Source organism: Amaranthus tricolor, chromosome 9, assembly GCF_026212465.1.
Source record: "Amaranthus tricolor cultivar Red isolate AtriRed21 chromosome 9, ASM2621246v1, whole genome shotgun sequence".
Classification (NCBI taxonomy): Eukaryota; Viridiplantae; Streptophyta; class Magnoliopsida; order Caryophyllales; family Amaranthaceae; genus Amaranthus; species Amaranthus tricolor.
In genome coordinates, this window is record NC_080055.1 from 28,985,922 (window position 1) to 29,003,381 (window position 17,460).

The following is a 17,460-nucleotide window of genomic DNA, read 5'->3' on the forward strand; positions in this document are numbered from 1 at the left end:
TATACGACATATTCCTTCCGTGCTTGCATAAGCTCAAGGATGGTTTTCCCGGCCCAATCGCAGGCTAGCTTCTTTCACTTCGATCCGCTATATTTACCTTCATGTTTGTTCAATCCCAAGGTTAGCATCTTTCCCTTCAATCAGCATGCTCGTTTCAACGGGGACCACTGACAAGACATTTTTTCGTTGGATCACCATTACCAATGACAGACTTCATTAGCTGATGATGGCCAAACTAGTGCATGGAGCTGAGCTACCAGATACCAACAAACTAATTTGTTTTTTCAACGCATAGTTCCATTACTACTGATCTATTTCCTGTATCTCCAAGCTTTCCACAAGATTTACAACATAAAAAGACATCATCAAACAGCCTGTGACTTATATTCATATGGACAGATGGACAGATGAACAGATGAATGAGCAAAAAAGTAAAGACGTCCTCAGTTTGCATAGCTTCATCATTGTCATCATCATGACCCAGTATTCCGCACAAGTCAAAGTCCGGAGGGAGAAGAATAGCGGACAGATCCTATCCGTGCCCCTCCAAATACGTGCACTAAGTTTACATAGCTTGAACTTGCAAATAAAATTTGAGTTTAACGCATTACCGAAGAGAAGAAAATTCTATATCTTTAAAGATCGAAAACAAATCGTACAAGGGTTCACCAACAGTAAGATTATTAATGTGCAGTTTCAAGTTCTTTTGAAGAGAAACCTTTAGTAAGATAGTTTTAACACCTACAGCAACTTCATGTCTTCGGCACAAACCATAGTTACATGGAACGTGGAACGTAGCCATGTTCCGCGATCTGAGAACGCCCATCCCCAATCAACACGAAACGTGACCCGAAATCGCTCAACGTGACGTTCCGATTTAGAAGACCTTTTTAAAGATATTTTGGCCTTCATTTATAAGTTAAAGAAAAAAAAGAGATGAAACCTAAAAATCTAAAATAATTTCACTTGATAATAATTTCTTAAAGCAAAATAATCATTTGAATTTAATTTTTTTTTAAATGTATATTTTATATATAATGTATTTCGTACCCAATCGCTCCTAAGTCAATCTAGGTTGCGTTCCCCGTTCCTGTTCCCGTTCCCATTCCAAAATGATTGTCGTTCTAGATAACAATGGCACAAACTTCTGTATGTTTTACTAGTAGTGTAAGCCAAGAACTCATCAAATCATTAGAAACCATTCAGTAGTCATAATATCATAGAGATGACAAGTTACGAATAAAATAAACACTCGATTATTTCTCCTCTCCTTATTCGGGAGGCTAAGAAAGGAATATTGCATCTAATATCCGTCAGCTATCATCATCATCAAATCTAGTGTATCCCGCCCATAGGTCCGCTATACAGATACTAAAATTTAAAATAAATTCACATCATCATACCTAGTATATCCCGCTCACATAAGCTATGATCAAGTCTTGGAAGGGTTGGATGACGAAAGACGACACCACTCGAAAGAAATGTAAGATCAAAGAAACTTATTAGAGTACATGGAAAGCATAAAAGCATTGTCGGGCAGATTACTCATTCGGTTAAGGGAAAATGACTGGAACTTTGGATCCATGCTCCGAACAAAGCATACATTTGATGTAGTGCTGGAAATTAAACTCTTTATAAAAGAAATGAACAACGTATATTGTTGACTAATTAAGTATTTATATTATTCTAAACTACACAACCCGTCAACTCACATATTCCATCTTTCTATAGATAAAACAATGATGCAAATTCTTCCGAAGGAAGCAATTACAACTCTACAAACTCAACAATTACATATTATTACAGACAACTCGAAAACACCAACAACAGAAAACAACAAGCTATGCAAACAAAACCTGAGAACTTGAGGGCGTCAGATCAGAGAAGGCCATAGGAGCATCTTCTACATGCCATCGAACCGCAAAACTTAATTTCTTCTCAGAGCCATCTTCATCTTTTACTTTCAAAATCTTGCCCACGGCTACATGAAGATCCCGACCAACAACATATATTTTGGAGTTGCAAGAATTTACGGAGAAAGGCTTACATATTTGTTCAGGTAGAGGTGGGCCTTCTACAGGTTCCCATGAATCGGAATTCACATCATAGACCTTAAGCTTCATTCTCTCGTGTTCAGAGACAATAAACAAACACCCAAAAACGACAACACTAGAGCCAGTCCATCCTTCCCTTAATCCAACTGGCATGTTCTCCCAGTTGTTAGTTCTTGGATCATAAATCTGCCCTCGAGGTGAAACAAAGAAAGGCCACAACCATCCTTCTGTCACAAGAAGCTTTCCGTCAAGTACAGCCGCATCATACGAGGCCATATTAGTTCCCATGTTTGCAATGGGATGCCAACACCCATCAATGGGGTCCAAAACCTCAGCAGCATCAAGCTCAAAAAGATCTGCACTATTCCCCCCTGCTACATAAATCATTCCATCAATCACCCCACTGGCGAAAAATGATCGAGCCGTTATCATCTGATTCATCACAGTCCACCGATTCTTATGAACTTCGTATTTCAAAACAACATCAAGGGGGCAATCCACACCGGACACCATACCACCACATACAAAAAGGGTACCTTCTTTCGGTATCGAAACACACCTAACACCATGAGGACAAACTTTTTCCCTACACGGCATTGCAGGAATGGTATGCCATGTGAAATGAGCAAGGTCAAGAACCAACCACTGTATCTTTCCAGTACATTTATGGAAGGCAAACACAAATAACCAAGGATCACATAACCCTAACTCCTTCCTTCGAGTAAAAAACCGTTCTTTATTGCCTAATAACAGATGCCATCGCTTGCAAACCGCTCTACAAGAAGCATGACTTTGAACAGGAAGCCTTAATAGACAATTTAAAGCAACATCATCTGGAAGCCCTGGAATTAGAGGCTGCCCTTTTATAGCTAACTCCAAATCTGACGAAGGATCTACTAAATGAGACTTAATTGCTGCTACTCTAAATTTTGGGGATAATGATAATTGAGAATCACCAAGCTTTAGAACTGGTGAATGCTTAGAAGATACCCTAACCCTTTGCATTTTCTTAACCCCCTAAAAATGCATAAAAAACCCTCCCCAAGTCCAATTTCTACCTATGCAACTAATATTAATCTCTTTTCCTCATAACTTCAATAAAACACACAAACCACTTTTCTCAACTTTCATCATCATCATCATCATCATGCCCCGTATATGAAGCTATGATCCGGGTCCGGGGAGGATTGAAAACAATATACCATACCCTTGTTAAAAAAAACTAAAAGTACAAAGTACAAAGCAACAAAATTTACAAAACTTGAAGCACACACATAAGTATAAAGATGAAGCAGCAAGTAAAAAACATCAAACGTTAATTAGTCTAATACCCTGAATTTCAATCATTTGCTGATCAAAATACCAAAATAAGATAAAATTCCAAATGAACAGTAATCACCAGTAACAACAACCTACCAAATTTGATGTCACTATCCAATTCTAAAAAGCCAACCCAGAAATTAATGGAACAAACCCAGAAAACCCAGATCAAAATAAAAAAAAGATGGAATTTTTCTTGTTTTAAAGTGAAATTTTAGAACCCCAAATATAAATTTCAGCAAAAAGTGAAATACCCAACAAAGTTAAATGAAATATTACCATGAAAGAAGCAAGTACGTGCACTTTACAGAACAGAGATAGCTGGAATTATCAGTATGTGTCTGTATGTTTGTAAGGCAACTAATCGAGATTATTGCAGAGAAGGAGACTAGGAAGGAAGGAAGGACCCATACTTTTATTTTTCTACATTTATAATTATAATTTTGGTGATAAATTGAGGAAGAGAAGTTGTATTTTTATGAGCTACTTCCGATCACATATTCATAAATCATATGGGTCCGGAATAAATGAATTGTATCATACTCCTATATTTATGCTCGTCGGCTATATGAATTAATATTTTTTATTTATTTTAATGTTTTATTATCTAAATCAGTAAATTATGATTTTTTATATTAGTTAGTCTTGGACGAGACAATCTCATAATGAAACCCTCAATTTGAGCATATTTTTTATTTTCTGGGCTTTTTTTAATTTTTATCTAAAAGTATCAATTTTGACCTTAAATATATCAATTTTTCAAAATTGATACTTTTAAGGTTAAAATTAATAAATAACCAGAAAATTAAAATGTTGTTACACGGGCTGAAATGAGCCGACCCACATTTTGTTTTAACTTGTGATGGTCTCGTCCAAGTTTTTATGTTACCATATCATTTGAGTATTTGACTCTAGGTCATGTATTTAATTTTTTATGCTATTTTATTTAGTTTTTAAGTGTTTACTGTAAAACGAAATATTAAGTTAAAAGTATAAAGTACTAGTTCTTGTAAAATACTACCTCAAAAGTGTTAAAATTTATTTTTGAGAATTTGTAATGTTTTTCTCAAATCAAACTGCTAAAATTCAACAAAAAAATTATGACAACCTCCCCTGATATTTGTTTGTGAAATGGGTTGTAAATTATGTCTAATAGACTAACAAGCTATGGACAGTGTCATGTCGTGCTTGAGTCTGTCATGTATCTTGCTTTGTCAAGGCAAAATCAAGCCTTGACATGGCACAAGTTAAAAAGCTAAAATGCTAGATCATATCTCAAATTGATTTATTATTTTTTTTTTCTTTTAGTTGAAAAAAATAAAGTGAGTCATTTTTTAAAATTATGTTATTTCGTGTCGTGTTTAAGACCAACTCTAACTATATACCAACTTAACTAGTACCCATGTCTCTGGAACAAAATTAAGAACAAGGGGATGCCAAATGCCAATGTGCTAGTGCTAGGGCCCTAGGAGTAGTTTGCGTATGGGTCTGTGATAGCAGTAGTATTAAAAGGTGCAGCCGTTTTTAGTTGCTTTTTAATTTTTAATGTTACAGGAGTAATTAATTAAATTTGGTATTTAAACTAGACTTCATAATTTAATATTTTTTTGACTTTATAAATAAAATAAGATTTTAATTCGATTTCAAAAAAAATTTATAATTATATAAAAATTAACATAGACACATCAATCGATTTTAAATCGATCTGATAACCCAAAAACAATGAACATTAAAAATATAGCTAATCTCTTGAGTGATCGTCTCTTTAAGAGACGTATCTCAAGCCCAACCCATTAAAGATTAATGTCTATTTACTGTATTCTTAATATCTATTTACATTATCCTTAATATTTACTTACCGTATTTTTAATGTATACTTTCAATATCTTTAAATCTACTTATATCATTTTTAATATCTATTTACAATATAATAAAAAATATATAATAAACTGATCTTTATAAAAATTATTTTCTCACACATTTGTGTAAAAAATATCACTAGAACTTAAATTAGCACGGGGAAAGTAGATCCGTCATTTTAACTCTTATCTAGATTAGATTCCAGACCACTTACCACAAGTTTAGGTGTTAGTATTGTTCATGCTAAAATGACCCCACTATTATTATCATCATTGATCCCATCAACCATTAATCCTGCTAGACTAGTATTGAATTGATGATAGAACTGTCTAAAATCAATTTGATTATTTAATTAGGTATGATCTGATCCGATACAAAATAATAGGTATATGTCAAGATTTAAGAAACTAATTAAACCAAAAGCTAAAACTGATGATTGAGCCTTCAGAATATATTTTATATTCTAATACGCCTACTCACATAAAATCCCATTGTGGATGGGTATAGACACTGAATATTCCACTTTAAATGAGAAGTGGTTGAGATTGAATTTGTAACCTCTTCCACCCTGACTTCTGATACCATGTCAAGAAATTAACAAAATTAAAAGTTTAAATTGATAGTTATGCCAAGATATGTTATCATAACATATACAAAAAGAAATGTAAAATGACAAATACTAGCTCTTAAGAGCTTTGTCAAAAATATCATTCTTATAGGCTAATTCAATTGACATGACATTATATCTTAAATTTGTCAACTCTACAAATTTTTTTTAAAAATGATTACAAAACAAGTCATAAAAATAAAATGTAATATTACATGAAATCTTGAACTGAACCATAAATTATAACATATATAAAAAAATTGTAAAAATGACAAATGACAGCTCTTAAAGCTATGTCAAATGTCATTTTTTAACATGTTCATTCCATTAACATGACATTATATTTTGAATTTGACAACTCTGTAATTTTTGTTTAAAAAAAAATAATTGCAAAACAGTCGATGAAAATAGAATGTAATATTCATGAAATATTTGATTGGACCATAAATTAGCAATAATACGTTTATTTATGGAACAAAATATAAATTACAAATTTTAATAAATATGATATGCAATTTTAACAGTTTTTATATATATTCTTTAAATATTATTATATAGAATATTACATATTAATGTCAAATATTATTGTAATATTTCATGAAATATTTGATTGGACCATAAATTAGCATAAGCAAAATTGGTACAGTGATGATGATTTCATATTATGATTTAACTTGAAGGGCTCAGTCTTTTGCAAACTTGCATTAATTTACAAGACTAATTGTGATAGTTTTTTTGAAAGCAAGGATAAAATATAAACGAAAAGCTTTTAAATATATACTTCAACTTTGACAAACTCCTCCACTTCTCTTGGTTATTGGTATTAATTGGTGGTAATTAAAAAAATTTATATTATAAATTTTTATGATGTATATCATCTCATTGTCATGGCAATAAAAGTTTATTCATAATTTTTCATTACCACCTATGACCATATTTTCAAATGGTTAATATTGAAATGATTTTGTAAAGAAAATTAAATTATTAAAAGAGTATAAGCATGCCTATTTAATTTGTCAAAATATATTACTATTAAAATTACACGAATTTTTCATTACCATTTCAATCATGTATAGTCAAGTATACATTTATCAAAGACCATTTACGGGTCAACCCGGGATACTTAGCTCATGCCTCCTAATTGTTATCTCCACGTCATTGCTTACCATTTGTTCTGTTCCAAATTTCAATTTCCTCCCCTATAATCCTCTTTTCTTTGATATAAAACTTCACCAAATTAACAAAGTTTTTTATACCAAAAAATTCCAAGCACTAGCCAGTAGCCACAAATTAGCAATCACAAAAATAATAAATACTCTTTTTATTATCCCAAGAAATCTTTTTTTCTTAAAACAAGAAAATCAATTAATAATTAATGAGCATAGGATACCTGGGGAGGATTATGTGCCAAGCAACGGGAAATATGAGGATGATGTTGCAAGGCACTAAACTCGATCAAGCTTCTTCGTGTTTGAGCTGCCAAACAAGGTGCCTAAATATCGAGTCCAAGGTGGCCAAGGCCACAGTCGAGGCAGCCGAGGCCAGGATAGATAAGTTGCGACACACTGAAGAGTCTTTTAGGACTGTTATGTATTTGAGCTGTTGGATTCCCTATTAACTTTTTATATTGTTTTTTTAAATTTGTTATATTTAAAAACATTGAAGTAAGAATTTGTAAATATATTTGATGTAGCAAATTAATTTAAAAGGTTGGAGCTTTGGAGGAGTATTATTTATGGGTAGTAATTGGTTATTTGTATAAATACTATGATTTATGTAAATTGTAAATTTGATTAATTTAATTTATATTTATGAAAATAGATTGGAGTATTTGTTTTTTGGATTTAATATGATGATACAAATGAGGTTGGTGTAAATTAAATTAAATGATTAGAAGTATATTTTTTGATTATTTATTTGTTTATCACAAATTATTGTGAGAGACGGTCTCTCTCAAAAACACATAAAATAAATATAGGCTAAATAACCTAATTAATAAAAATTAAGAAAAAAAAAATAAATTTTTATTTTAAGGTTATCTCTTTGAAAGATAATCTTTTATAAAAATAACTATTTATTTACTAGTAGTAGTACTAAGATAATTCCAAAATGTAAAACATTCAAAATACCATCATCTCATTAAAAAAAGCCCAATTACATTATCCAAATGGAGTATCATGATAGTTCTTTTTCCACCACACATAAACAAAATCCTCAAATTCGACATACATACAATTTAATTCCCAATTCCATTATCAACTATCATAAAAAAAAAAAAACACAAAATGAACTTACTCAAACCTTCCAATTACACTTATAATTATGATCATCAATCAAAATTCTACTCCAACAATTTATCAATAAATAAATTAAAAGTTAATTATTGGCAAAGAAGCACCAAAAAAGCTAAGATTTCAAGTGTAATTAGAGGTTGTTCTACCAATAAAGAAGCTAAGGAAGATGAAGACATTATGGAAAGGAAAACTTTTCTTTCTCTTCAAGAAGCTGGTTTGGTGGAACTCTCCGGTCTTAGTACTCATGAACGTTTTCTTTGCAGGTTAACTGTAAGTAATTAAGTATATATTCATACATATTTTCCGTTTTATTATATTTGCTATATAAGGATTTTCCTACTGTTCATTGCTAACCATAAATTTATAAAAGCATATTATAACCAACGCATAAGAAAAATTATAGTCAACTGCATAGGTGATTTTGGGCTTATTTAAGATGTTCGATCGCCTAGAGCCCCAGAAAACAGGGGCCTCTTATATATTAACAAACACCATATATTTCACAAGTTAAATGTAGTTCAATTGATAGCATGTCATCTTGTGATATTGTTGGTCAAGAGTTTGAAATCTATCAATGTTTAAATTTAGGTTTCTATTTTACCATTTATTTGATAATAATACTGATTTTTGATTAATTTTGTAGTTATATTGGACATTTGACTTTTCTGTCAATTTTTATTATTTTTAGATTTAGATATTGACATAAAAATTTCATATATTTTATTATTTTGATGGTTTTTATTTAGTTATTTGGTACCCTACTAAAAAATGATTAGTGAATGTCCATAATTTTCTAAACAAAAAATTAATTTGGTTGCTTATATTCTTTGCCCTACACCTAGTCAAGTGAGATACTGTTTGAATTGTATTATTGTGTATTTTCATAGTATGAATTGTTCATAATTTTTATTTATGTGTCTTTTCGATTACACAAAAACTTGTATGCAGCTATCTCATGCGTGCGACTAAACAAATTTTATACTTCTCGAATTCAAGCCTTAAAACACTCATTTCAAGACTCAAAAAGCCAAATTTACACTTAAAACCCTTAGTCTAAGCCTCAATCTTCCTTTTTCACAGGCTTAATTTAATTTTTAGCTATCTACTTCAACCCTTAAAACACCCATTCCACCACTTAAAATGTCAATTGTAACTCTTAAAACCCCTACTCCAACTCTTGATTTTATATTTTACTTACATAATCCAACTAGGTATGAGTTGAAGGACCCTTTAGCCGTGCTCTCCTTTCTGGGTATGAGTTGCTGTCGTCCTTCCCTCCCCACATCCTGCTCATGGTTTTACTATGGGCGGAATACACTGGATATGATGATGATGACGACGACGACTACAACCGTAAAATATCTATTTCATGACTTAAAATGTCTATTCCAATGATTTAAAGTTTGACAAATCCAAGGCTTAAAATGTCTATTTTAAAGTCTAAAATGTCCAATTCAAACTTTAAAACGACAACTTCAAAATTATGGATTGAATCTGTGAGTACTCGCACGTATGCTGCCGTCTCACAGCTGTTTTGATTATAAATAAAAATTTGTTTTTAGTCATGTATGGTTTGACGTTTGATTCAATTGATAATGCATGGCAGATATCCTCATTGAATCTATTACGAGTGATAGCAGAACAAGAAGATTGCTCAATTGAAGAATTGAATGCAGGAAGGGTTTGTGATTGGTTCTTGAAAGATAAACTCAAAAGGGAGCAGAATATTGGGTCCGCTGTACTTCAATGGGATGATGACGATCCATTTGAGGCCCATTTTTAGATTAGCTTCTTACATTATTATTACTTTTAAAAAATAGTTACTTTATGAGAAATTATCTTTGTTTCTGACGATCTCAAAACAAGAAGGTTATATTTTCTCAATTTGTATTGATTGGACTATTTAAGTCATTTATAAAATGCATTTTATAATGAAATCGTCTCAAGCAAGAATTAGTATACGCCCATAAAAAAAATGTGAGGAACAAGAATTATATAGAAGGTTAAAAGTTAATACTAGTTTTACTAGCAGATACTCTCTCGATTCTTTTAAATTTGCATTATAAACTTAAATTTTTAAGAACTTTTTGAATTATACACTAGAGACGGAGAGTGTATAACAAATGATCTAAAGGGCTTCAAAATTCACACAAAGAATAAAAGAACCACCTTGCAATGCCTTGGCTTGTACCACTTTTCAATGTCTTATGGTCTTATGGTCTTATGGATGGGTCACGAACTTTGCACTGGTTAGTTGGGCCTAAAGACAAAGTCAACTTAAAGTAAAAATTATATAAATGATTTACCTAATTTAACTCCAATTTAAGATAAATTAAATTTCAAATTAAGTAAATATTGTGATGTGATCAACAATTATCTACTAAAATAATTTCATTTGTAAAGGCTTTTTAAAAATGATATTTGTCATTTTTCTAATTTTTTTATTAGTATGTATGATTATACAATTCAAATGATTCTACCATTCATAATCTGTGTGTAATAATATAATTATGACAATTTCTCGAGTACTAGGGAGCAAATTTTCTACAATCTTATTAACTAGTAACATTCTCTATTGTTTTCTCAGGTGTGTGAATTTTTTACTACACACATAATATTTCTAATTAATATAGAAAGTTAGAAAGGCTTTAAAAACGAATAAAGGGTGTTTGTATTAGTAGCAACTAGCAAGTACCAAGTCTAGCAACCATTGCTTTGAGTGGTAACTTTAATTGTATTTGGTGAAGTAAATAACTCAGGTTTTTTTAGTACAAAATACGCTGGAGAAAAAGTCAATTAAAATCAACCTAAATGTTATATGAGAATTATGATATTTGCCGCTATTATAAAAACACTTAATTTTCGAATATCAACCGGCCATCTCGATTCGGCCCACCGTGTATTAAAACAATAAAATAAAATAAAATTAGGCAACATGGTACATGATTCCTTGAAGCTCCATTCCTCAACCCCTCCCCTTCCTCTAGTCAATAGTCATCCTCTTCAACTCTGGCCCACCATTCCTTTTCTCATTCCAAAGTAGAAAACTTGAAAAAGTCATCTCTTCTTTCAATTTTAAACCCACTAATTTTACAAACCAAAATCCCAAAATCCCAAAAGAAAGATTACAAATTTCAAGTCTTTATCACTCAAAATCAAAATTACCTACAAACAAAGACTCATTTAAAGATCATCACAATCCTCAATTTCAGATTAATTTGATGATCTAGTAATGGCAATTGTTGATCAAAGATCTGAAGGAGGAGGCAAAGGTTGGAGCCTTTTTAAGTTCCCATTTCACAATAATGGTGAAGCCTCCAATTCTCATCCTATTCCACCATCTGTTTCTTCTGTTGCTAGATCTTTACTCCCTACACGACGTCGTCTTCGTCTTGATCCTTCCAACAAGCTCTACTTCCCCTGTAAACTCTCTCTCCTTAGACTTACTTTGTAAAGTTGACTTCTTTTTAACTTTTTTTTGTGGATATTGGTAATATTGTGAAGTGGGTTTGCTTTTCATGAAGATTGTGTATTTGGGCTGTTTTTATTTTTTTGATGTAAATTTTTTGGGTTTTGCTTGATTTTTGTAATTGAGTTTATCATATGTTTGCTGAGCTCTTGTTGATGGTTGGAACTTGGAAGTGTAGTTTGGTTTTGTTGTGATATTTTGACAAAATCTATTTGTTTTATGCTAAAAGGTTGTGCATTGTGTGAATTAGTAACCTACTCCGATATTTTGGGATTAAGATTTTGGCATAGTTGTGATTTGTTAAAATTAGTCTGGACTTGTTAATGACAGCTTATAACCAGAAAAATACGAGGTGCACATACTTTATAAATCTAGCAGATACCATCCCGAAATTATATTGCTGTGGAAGGAAGGGCTCCAATGGCTTAGATTGCACATCATCTTTGATATATCAATGTGGGATAAATCATTCCAATATGATTGTGTGAATTTAGTGTTTGGAGATTTTTTAAGAGCTTAAGAAGTTACATGCTTTTATTTTTGATAAGAGTTGGTAATTGGTATATACCTCGATGAAGTTGGTTTATTTATTGCTCAATTCTAGTGATTCATCATTTGGTCATGACTCATGAGTTTCATACTTCAATTTTTGTGTCCTTTTAACGGTATTTTTTTCTTGTACTTGCTTCTTGTATGAGTTAGTCTTATGACTTGCAAGAAACGCATTACTTGTTGGTGGCTAGGGATTGCTATGGTTTGTAGGTGTAACTTAGGAATGTTACATAGTTTTATTGAGAGTGTATGGTGTGCGTTGCATGACAAATAATACGCTCTACACTTTGATTGTGCCTGGAAGGTTATGCAAGTTAGGATCTCTTGACACTACTAATCCACCTTTGCTTACTTAGGGTTGAGACACTTGACTATGATTGTATTAACTTAATAACATGTGTAATCATAAATTTCAAACATTTCTACTTTTTCAAGCAATTTTAGTATATGCATGTTTGATTATGTTTTGTTCCCAGTTGCCAGAAATCGGAAACTTCCTACTAAATCTTGTTTCGAAATAAATCGAAAAATTTGTCCCGGAAACATTAGATCAATGTTTCAGGAACCTTGCTCCCCCAACACCAGATTAATGTTCTAATGAAAAAATGTTTCAATCTACAATTTCTTTTGTATAAAAAGAACCTCATCATATAAAGTTACAAACCCTTCATTTCTGAAACTACAAATTAATGTTCACATTTCCGTTTCTGTTCCCCATACTGTATCACATTTCTTCTCTGGTAACATTGGTTTTTCCATCATGTAAATGTTGGACTATTTTGTATAGATTTTGTGAAATCCTAGCTTTAGTGTGCTTAAATTCATGAAGGTTTTACAAACTCTTGCCTTTTTAGACTTTTGATATAAATTTTTTAGAAGTTCAGCATGTGATATTTTGAATACAACATAGTGGCAAGATAAGCATTGTAATTTGACGGGTTAGCTATATTGGACTAAGTTAAGCTCATTTTTATGTTTTCATTACAAGTTAGTTAATATTAGTGGGGGAAAGAAAGGCCTGAAGTAACGCTTGCTTGCAACGAGATGCTGTTTTTCCTTCGAACCAAGAACATATTGTCATCAATTTGCTGAGAAATTTTTAGTTTGTTGTAAACTACATGACTTTACATCTCAATTTGTGTTGTATACACACTAGACGAATGTTAAAGCAAAACTATAATTTACAATATTGTTTCATTGATAGTTAATTAGTTTAGTTTCATGATAGGAATATGTGCGAATTTGAGATTTATGCAAAGAGTTTATACATATCACAAAAATATAGCAACTTATTGGTTTTCTTACAATACTATTAAGATTGAGTTTTATAGGATAGGCAAGTTGATATTATTACAAAGGGCATATAGAGGTGATATCCTTGACTTAAGGGATAATTCTGTCTCCCCCAGCTGTTGTGCAGGAAGTCCTTTTGGTTGGTACTATAATCTTAGAGATACTTCCAACTTGTTTCTTAAAGAAAGTGCTTTTGTGCCTTGATGATAAGTCATTTTTTTTTTTTATTGTTTTTGCTTGAGACTCTACTGATAAAGGAGCAAAGAGTTTAGATGGTGTTCACTCTTTATATCATTTTCATTTTCTTTTCTTTTTAATGAGAAATACCTTTTGTTTGTCTAGATGATTTTCTATAACCTTTACACATTGTTTATTTTTGCTTACTATGATAATCATGGTACGCCTCCGTCCTCCATTTTTAATATGTGATGTTTGTGCTTGAGATTTTTAGATATTGATTATCAACTTCTCATTAGTAAATATAATTTTTAAAGACCATTGCGTATTAAGTACTCCCTCTGTCCTGCTGAAAGAGCACCATTTGACTCAAAAAACTCTCACATTTGAGTCAAATGGTGCTATTTGAGAGGGAAAGAGTATTATGCAAGCTTTTTTTGATTGCACATCTATAAGTACAAGTTTGCAAGCTTTTTTTGATTGCACATCTATAAGTACATCTAAATGCAGTTTAAGAGTTTTTGATAATCAACCATATATTCCAAGGAACAGTGACGTATATGAGAAAATTGAGGGAATATAAACTATTTAATTATGACCAACCATAGCCCTTTATATGTAGTATTCTTCTTGTTCAGCCTGCTTATTTTCTGTTTACTGTGTTCTTAACTTCTCAGTTTGAGAGTTGTCTTCTCAATTATTTCGAAAAGTATACATGGGGTGTGCCTACATTCAAGGCTCACCGAGCCACCCAGGTGCTAGAAAAACACCTTTTCAAGTCCAGCTGCATTGTGGCTTGCGCTTTTTCCCCGATATCTTCTAAAAACTTACAATGGCTTGCATGTTTTCCAAAGGCGCACCAAGGCATGCTTGAGGCGCATCGAGACGAGGCAAAACCCCTTGCGCCTTAGTGCACCTCATGCCTTTTACAACTATGTGTGCAGGTTATTTCTCTTCCTCATGGGAATGTGTGCCGTAATCTGGAGGTTTCCTCTAAGGGATGGGGTGCATTTCTTATGCTATTTAGACCCGTGCAAGTGATTGTGTCACAATGTAACATATGTGCTCACATAACCATAGTGCATTATATATATATATATATATATATATATATATATATATATATATATATCTATATATATATATATATGTATATATATATATATATATATATATATATGTATATGTATATATATATGTATATGTATATATATATATATATATGTATATGTATATATATATATATATATGTATATATATATATATATATATATATATATATATCTGTCGACTATCGCTCTAATAGTTATTTTGTCCGTCTAACAGATGAACCTGGCAAGCAGGTTAGGAGTGCCATAAAGATTAAAAATACAAGCAAGTCTCATGTAGCTTTTAAGGTATGGTGCTGACTTTGTCGATCTATTTATCACATAAATAATGGTGGTAAAGGAAATAAATATGTGTTCTATTTATCCTTTAATTTGAAATTCCACTCAGTCCCTCTTCTTAAAGTGGTAATGGAAATTTACAAAGCAAATCACACACATTGCCTGCTTCATAGTACGCTGTGAGTTTAGACACACAAATATACATGTGTATTTATATATTGTGGTCGTTTCGACTCTACTAATTTGTGTTACGGACAAGTTAGTCGAGCACCGATGTGTACTTACAACGTGGTCGTTTTCGACTCTTCTAATTCGTGTTACTGTTATTGAGCACCCATGTACCAAAATTTTCCATCTGATGATTAATTTTTGCTTCAGTTTCAAACAACTGCACCAAAAAGCTGTTTTATGCGTCCACCGGGAGCTATTCTTGCTCCTGGTGAGAGCCTCATAGCAACGGGTACAAATTTCTTTTCTCAGCCTAGCTTGCTTCCGGTCATTGTGTTTTATTCTTTATATCTTAACGGCGTGTTTTTTTGTGTACGGATTTGGCTAGTTTTTAAGTTTGTGGAGCATCCAGAGAGCAATGAAAAACCTTTACTAGAGCAGAAGAGTAAATTGAAGTTCAAGATCATGAGCCTAAAGGTGAAAGGACCGATGGACTATGTTCCTGAAATGGTGTGTCTATGCTCTAACTCTTTTAAGATGTCTTCTCGTTTGTTTCTTGCAAATTTTGTATGTATAGAAATTCCCCGTTCCTTCGGATTAAAGCTGCAAAAGTTTTCTTTTTAAGTGTACGTATCTTAATGGTATCCATTCATCTATCATGTGGAATAGTTTTAAGCAGTGTAACATAATGCGCCAGCTAATTCGCTTTCAGAATTCACAATTCGCCCAAAATGACCTTAAAATAGCCTAAAACCAACCATAATTTACTTTTTTTGATTCGCAATTCACAAGGAGATTAGTGATCATGTGACAGTGGTTTTAAGTGTACGTTTTCTTTTTAAGATGCCTTATATTTGGACATCCTTGAACATTATCCGTTGCATTTCGTTATTTTTTTCATATGATTGAACCAACTTACGCACCTGTCCTGATCCACAACCTGAATTCTCTTCTTTTGGTACTCTGCAGGCCAAGTCTTTGGACTTAGCCTAGGCTTTGGGCTTTTGATCACCTTTCATAAATATCATCATTCATATACTGTAAGTCGTAAAGTTTTCTAACAATTGATGACAGACGGTGTCTCCTTTTGATACAGTTTGATGAGCAGAAAGATCAAGTGGCCATTGAGCAAATCCTGCGTGTTGTTTTCCTAGATGTAGAGCGTCCTAGTGCTGTAAGCTTTCTCTTTCTTTTGTATTTTTATGGCAATTTTTTATACTATCTAATGCTGCACAGTCGATGCTGCAAACAATGACGGCTCACAATTTTATCTATTTTTCAAAGGCTTTCGAAAAATTAAAACGTCAATTAGCGGAGGCTGAGGCAGAGCTGGAAGCACGCAAGAAGCCACCGGAGGACAATGGACCGAAGATAATCGGTGAAGGACTTGTTATTGATGAATGGGTAAGTTCTATACAACATAACGTAGTTTTGTATGATTTTGAAATTGCTTGATATCACATCCACATTCTCAATTTCCGTCATTTCATGTATTGTTTCAGAAGGAACGGAGAGAAAGATACCTTGCTAGACAGCAGGTAGACGGGGTCGACTCTGCATAAACGCAGAAGCATCCTTTTTCCACCCTTCCCGGGTGTTTTAACGGAGTAAATCTTTCTGATTCCTAGAACTTCACATAGACGAATTTGGATCCACCGAGTATTGTGTAATTGTAGCTTCAACTAGGATTGTACTATAAAATGAGAAAACATTGCCATTGAGTGTTAAAAGGCTCGTGTTTGTGAAGGGCAAGGATACCATCCTTCACATGTCGACTTGTGATTTACTTGTAGATAAATTGTAGTTTGATCTACGGAGAAACAAATTCCGGGGGTGTAACCGTGTAAGAATGTAATCCAACTAAATATACCTCGTGCTTCTTTGGTTACGTTGTTTTGAATCAAGATTGCTTTGTTGTGTGAATGATTACGCCTTACTCGTTTCAGGAAGCAGAACTCGTAGAACTATGTGGTAAGAATATTTTCCCACAGGCATAAGGGAAATCCCTTCGACTATTAGACTAACCCATGATTCTGAGATTAGAATTTGATACACGTTACTCTCTAGTTCTTCAAATTTTGCGTTGTATCTTCTCTCATTTTGCGAGCTTTTTAGTCTCTTTGGATACAATTTTGGTTTTCAACTTGGTTTTTCCTCGTAAATGCCGTATTCCTTTGTCTCTACGAGTTTACCCAAGATGATGACTTTTTCCCACAGCGAACTTATCGCTGTTCTTTGTTGTCAATAGCGCATAAAGCACTCTAGTATGGAAGGTACT

General features: G+C 32.6%; 3 protein-coding genes across 3 annotated transcripts; 2 read left to right on the top strand and 1 right to left on the bottom strand.

Annotated features, from left to right (window-relative positions):
• Window positions 1-1,660: 1,660 nt before the first annotated feature.
• On the bottom strand, window positions 1,661-5,327 carry LOC130823523 (F-box/kelch-repeat protein At1g30090). Its single transcript, XM_057688156.1, has 2 exons — window positions 3,654-5,327; window positions 1,661-3,218 (listed from the first exon to the last, which is right to left on the bottom strand). The coding sequence occupies exon 2, from the start codon at window positions 3,057-3,059 to the stop codon at window positions 1,842-1,844; it is 1,218 nt and encodes a 405-aa protein (XP_057544139.1). The 5' UTR covers window positions 3,060-3,218; window positions 3,654-5,327; the 3' UTR covers window positions 1,661-1,841.
• Window positions 5,328-7,959: 2,632 nt separating this feature from the next.
• LOC130823524 (uncharacterized) lies at window positions 7,960-10,046 on the top strand. Its single transcript, XM_057688157.1, has 2 exons — window positions 7,960-8,405; window positions 9,742-10,046. The coding sequence occupies exons 1-2, from the start codon at window positions 8,127-8,129 to the stop codon at window positions 9,916-9,918; spliced, it is 456 nt and encodes a 151-aa protein (XP_057544140.1). The 5' UTR covers window positions 7,960-8,126; the 3' UTR covers window positions 9,919-10,046.
• Window positions 10,047-11,085: 1,039 nt separating this feature from the next.
• On the top strand, window positions 11,086-17,105 carry LOC130823526 (vesicle-associated protein 4-2). Its single transcript, XM_057688159.1, has 7 exons — window positions 11,086-11,557; window positions 14,953-15,023; window positions 15,393-15,474; window positions 15,571-15,692; window positions 16,279-16,356; window positions 16,467-16,586; window positions 16,685-17,105. The coding sequence occupies exons 1-7, from the start codon at window positions 11,368-11,370 to the stop codon at window positions 16,742-16,744; spliced, it is 723 nt and encodes a 240-aa protein (XP_057544142.1). The 5' UTR covers window positions 11,086-11,367; the 3' UTR covers window positions 16,745-17,105.
• The last annotated feature ends 355 nt before the right edge of the window (window positions 17,106-17,460 follow it).

Excerpts from the sequence above, each read along its gene's own strand:
- LOC130823523 (XM_057688156.1), bottom strand. The coding sequence starts at position 3,059 with ATGCAAAGGGTTAGGGTATCTTCTAAGCATTCACCAGTTCTAAAGCTT.
- LOC130823524 (XM_057688157.1), top strand. The coding sequence starts at position 8,127 with ATGAACTTACTCAAACCTTCCAATTACACTTATAATTATGATCATCAA. Across the intron at positions 8,406-9,741 it reads GTTTTCTTTGCAGGTTAACT|ATATCCTCATTGAATCTATT; the intron begins GTAAGTAATTAA and ends AATGCATGGCAG.
- LOC130823526 (XM_057688159.1), top strand. The coding sequence starts at position 11,368 with ATGGCAATTGTTGATCAAAGATCTGAAGGAGGAGGCAAAGGTTGGAGC. Across the intron at positions 15,024-15,392 it reads AGTCTCATGTAGCTTTTAAG|TTTCAAACAACTGCACCAAA; the intron begins GTATGGTGCTGA and ends TTTTTGCTTCAG. Across the intron at positions 15,693-16,278 it reads TGGACTATGTTCCTGAAATG|TTTGATGAGCAGAAAGATCA; the intron begins GTGTGTCTATGC and ends CTTTTGATACAG.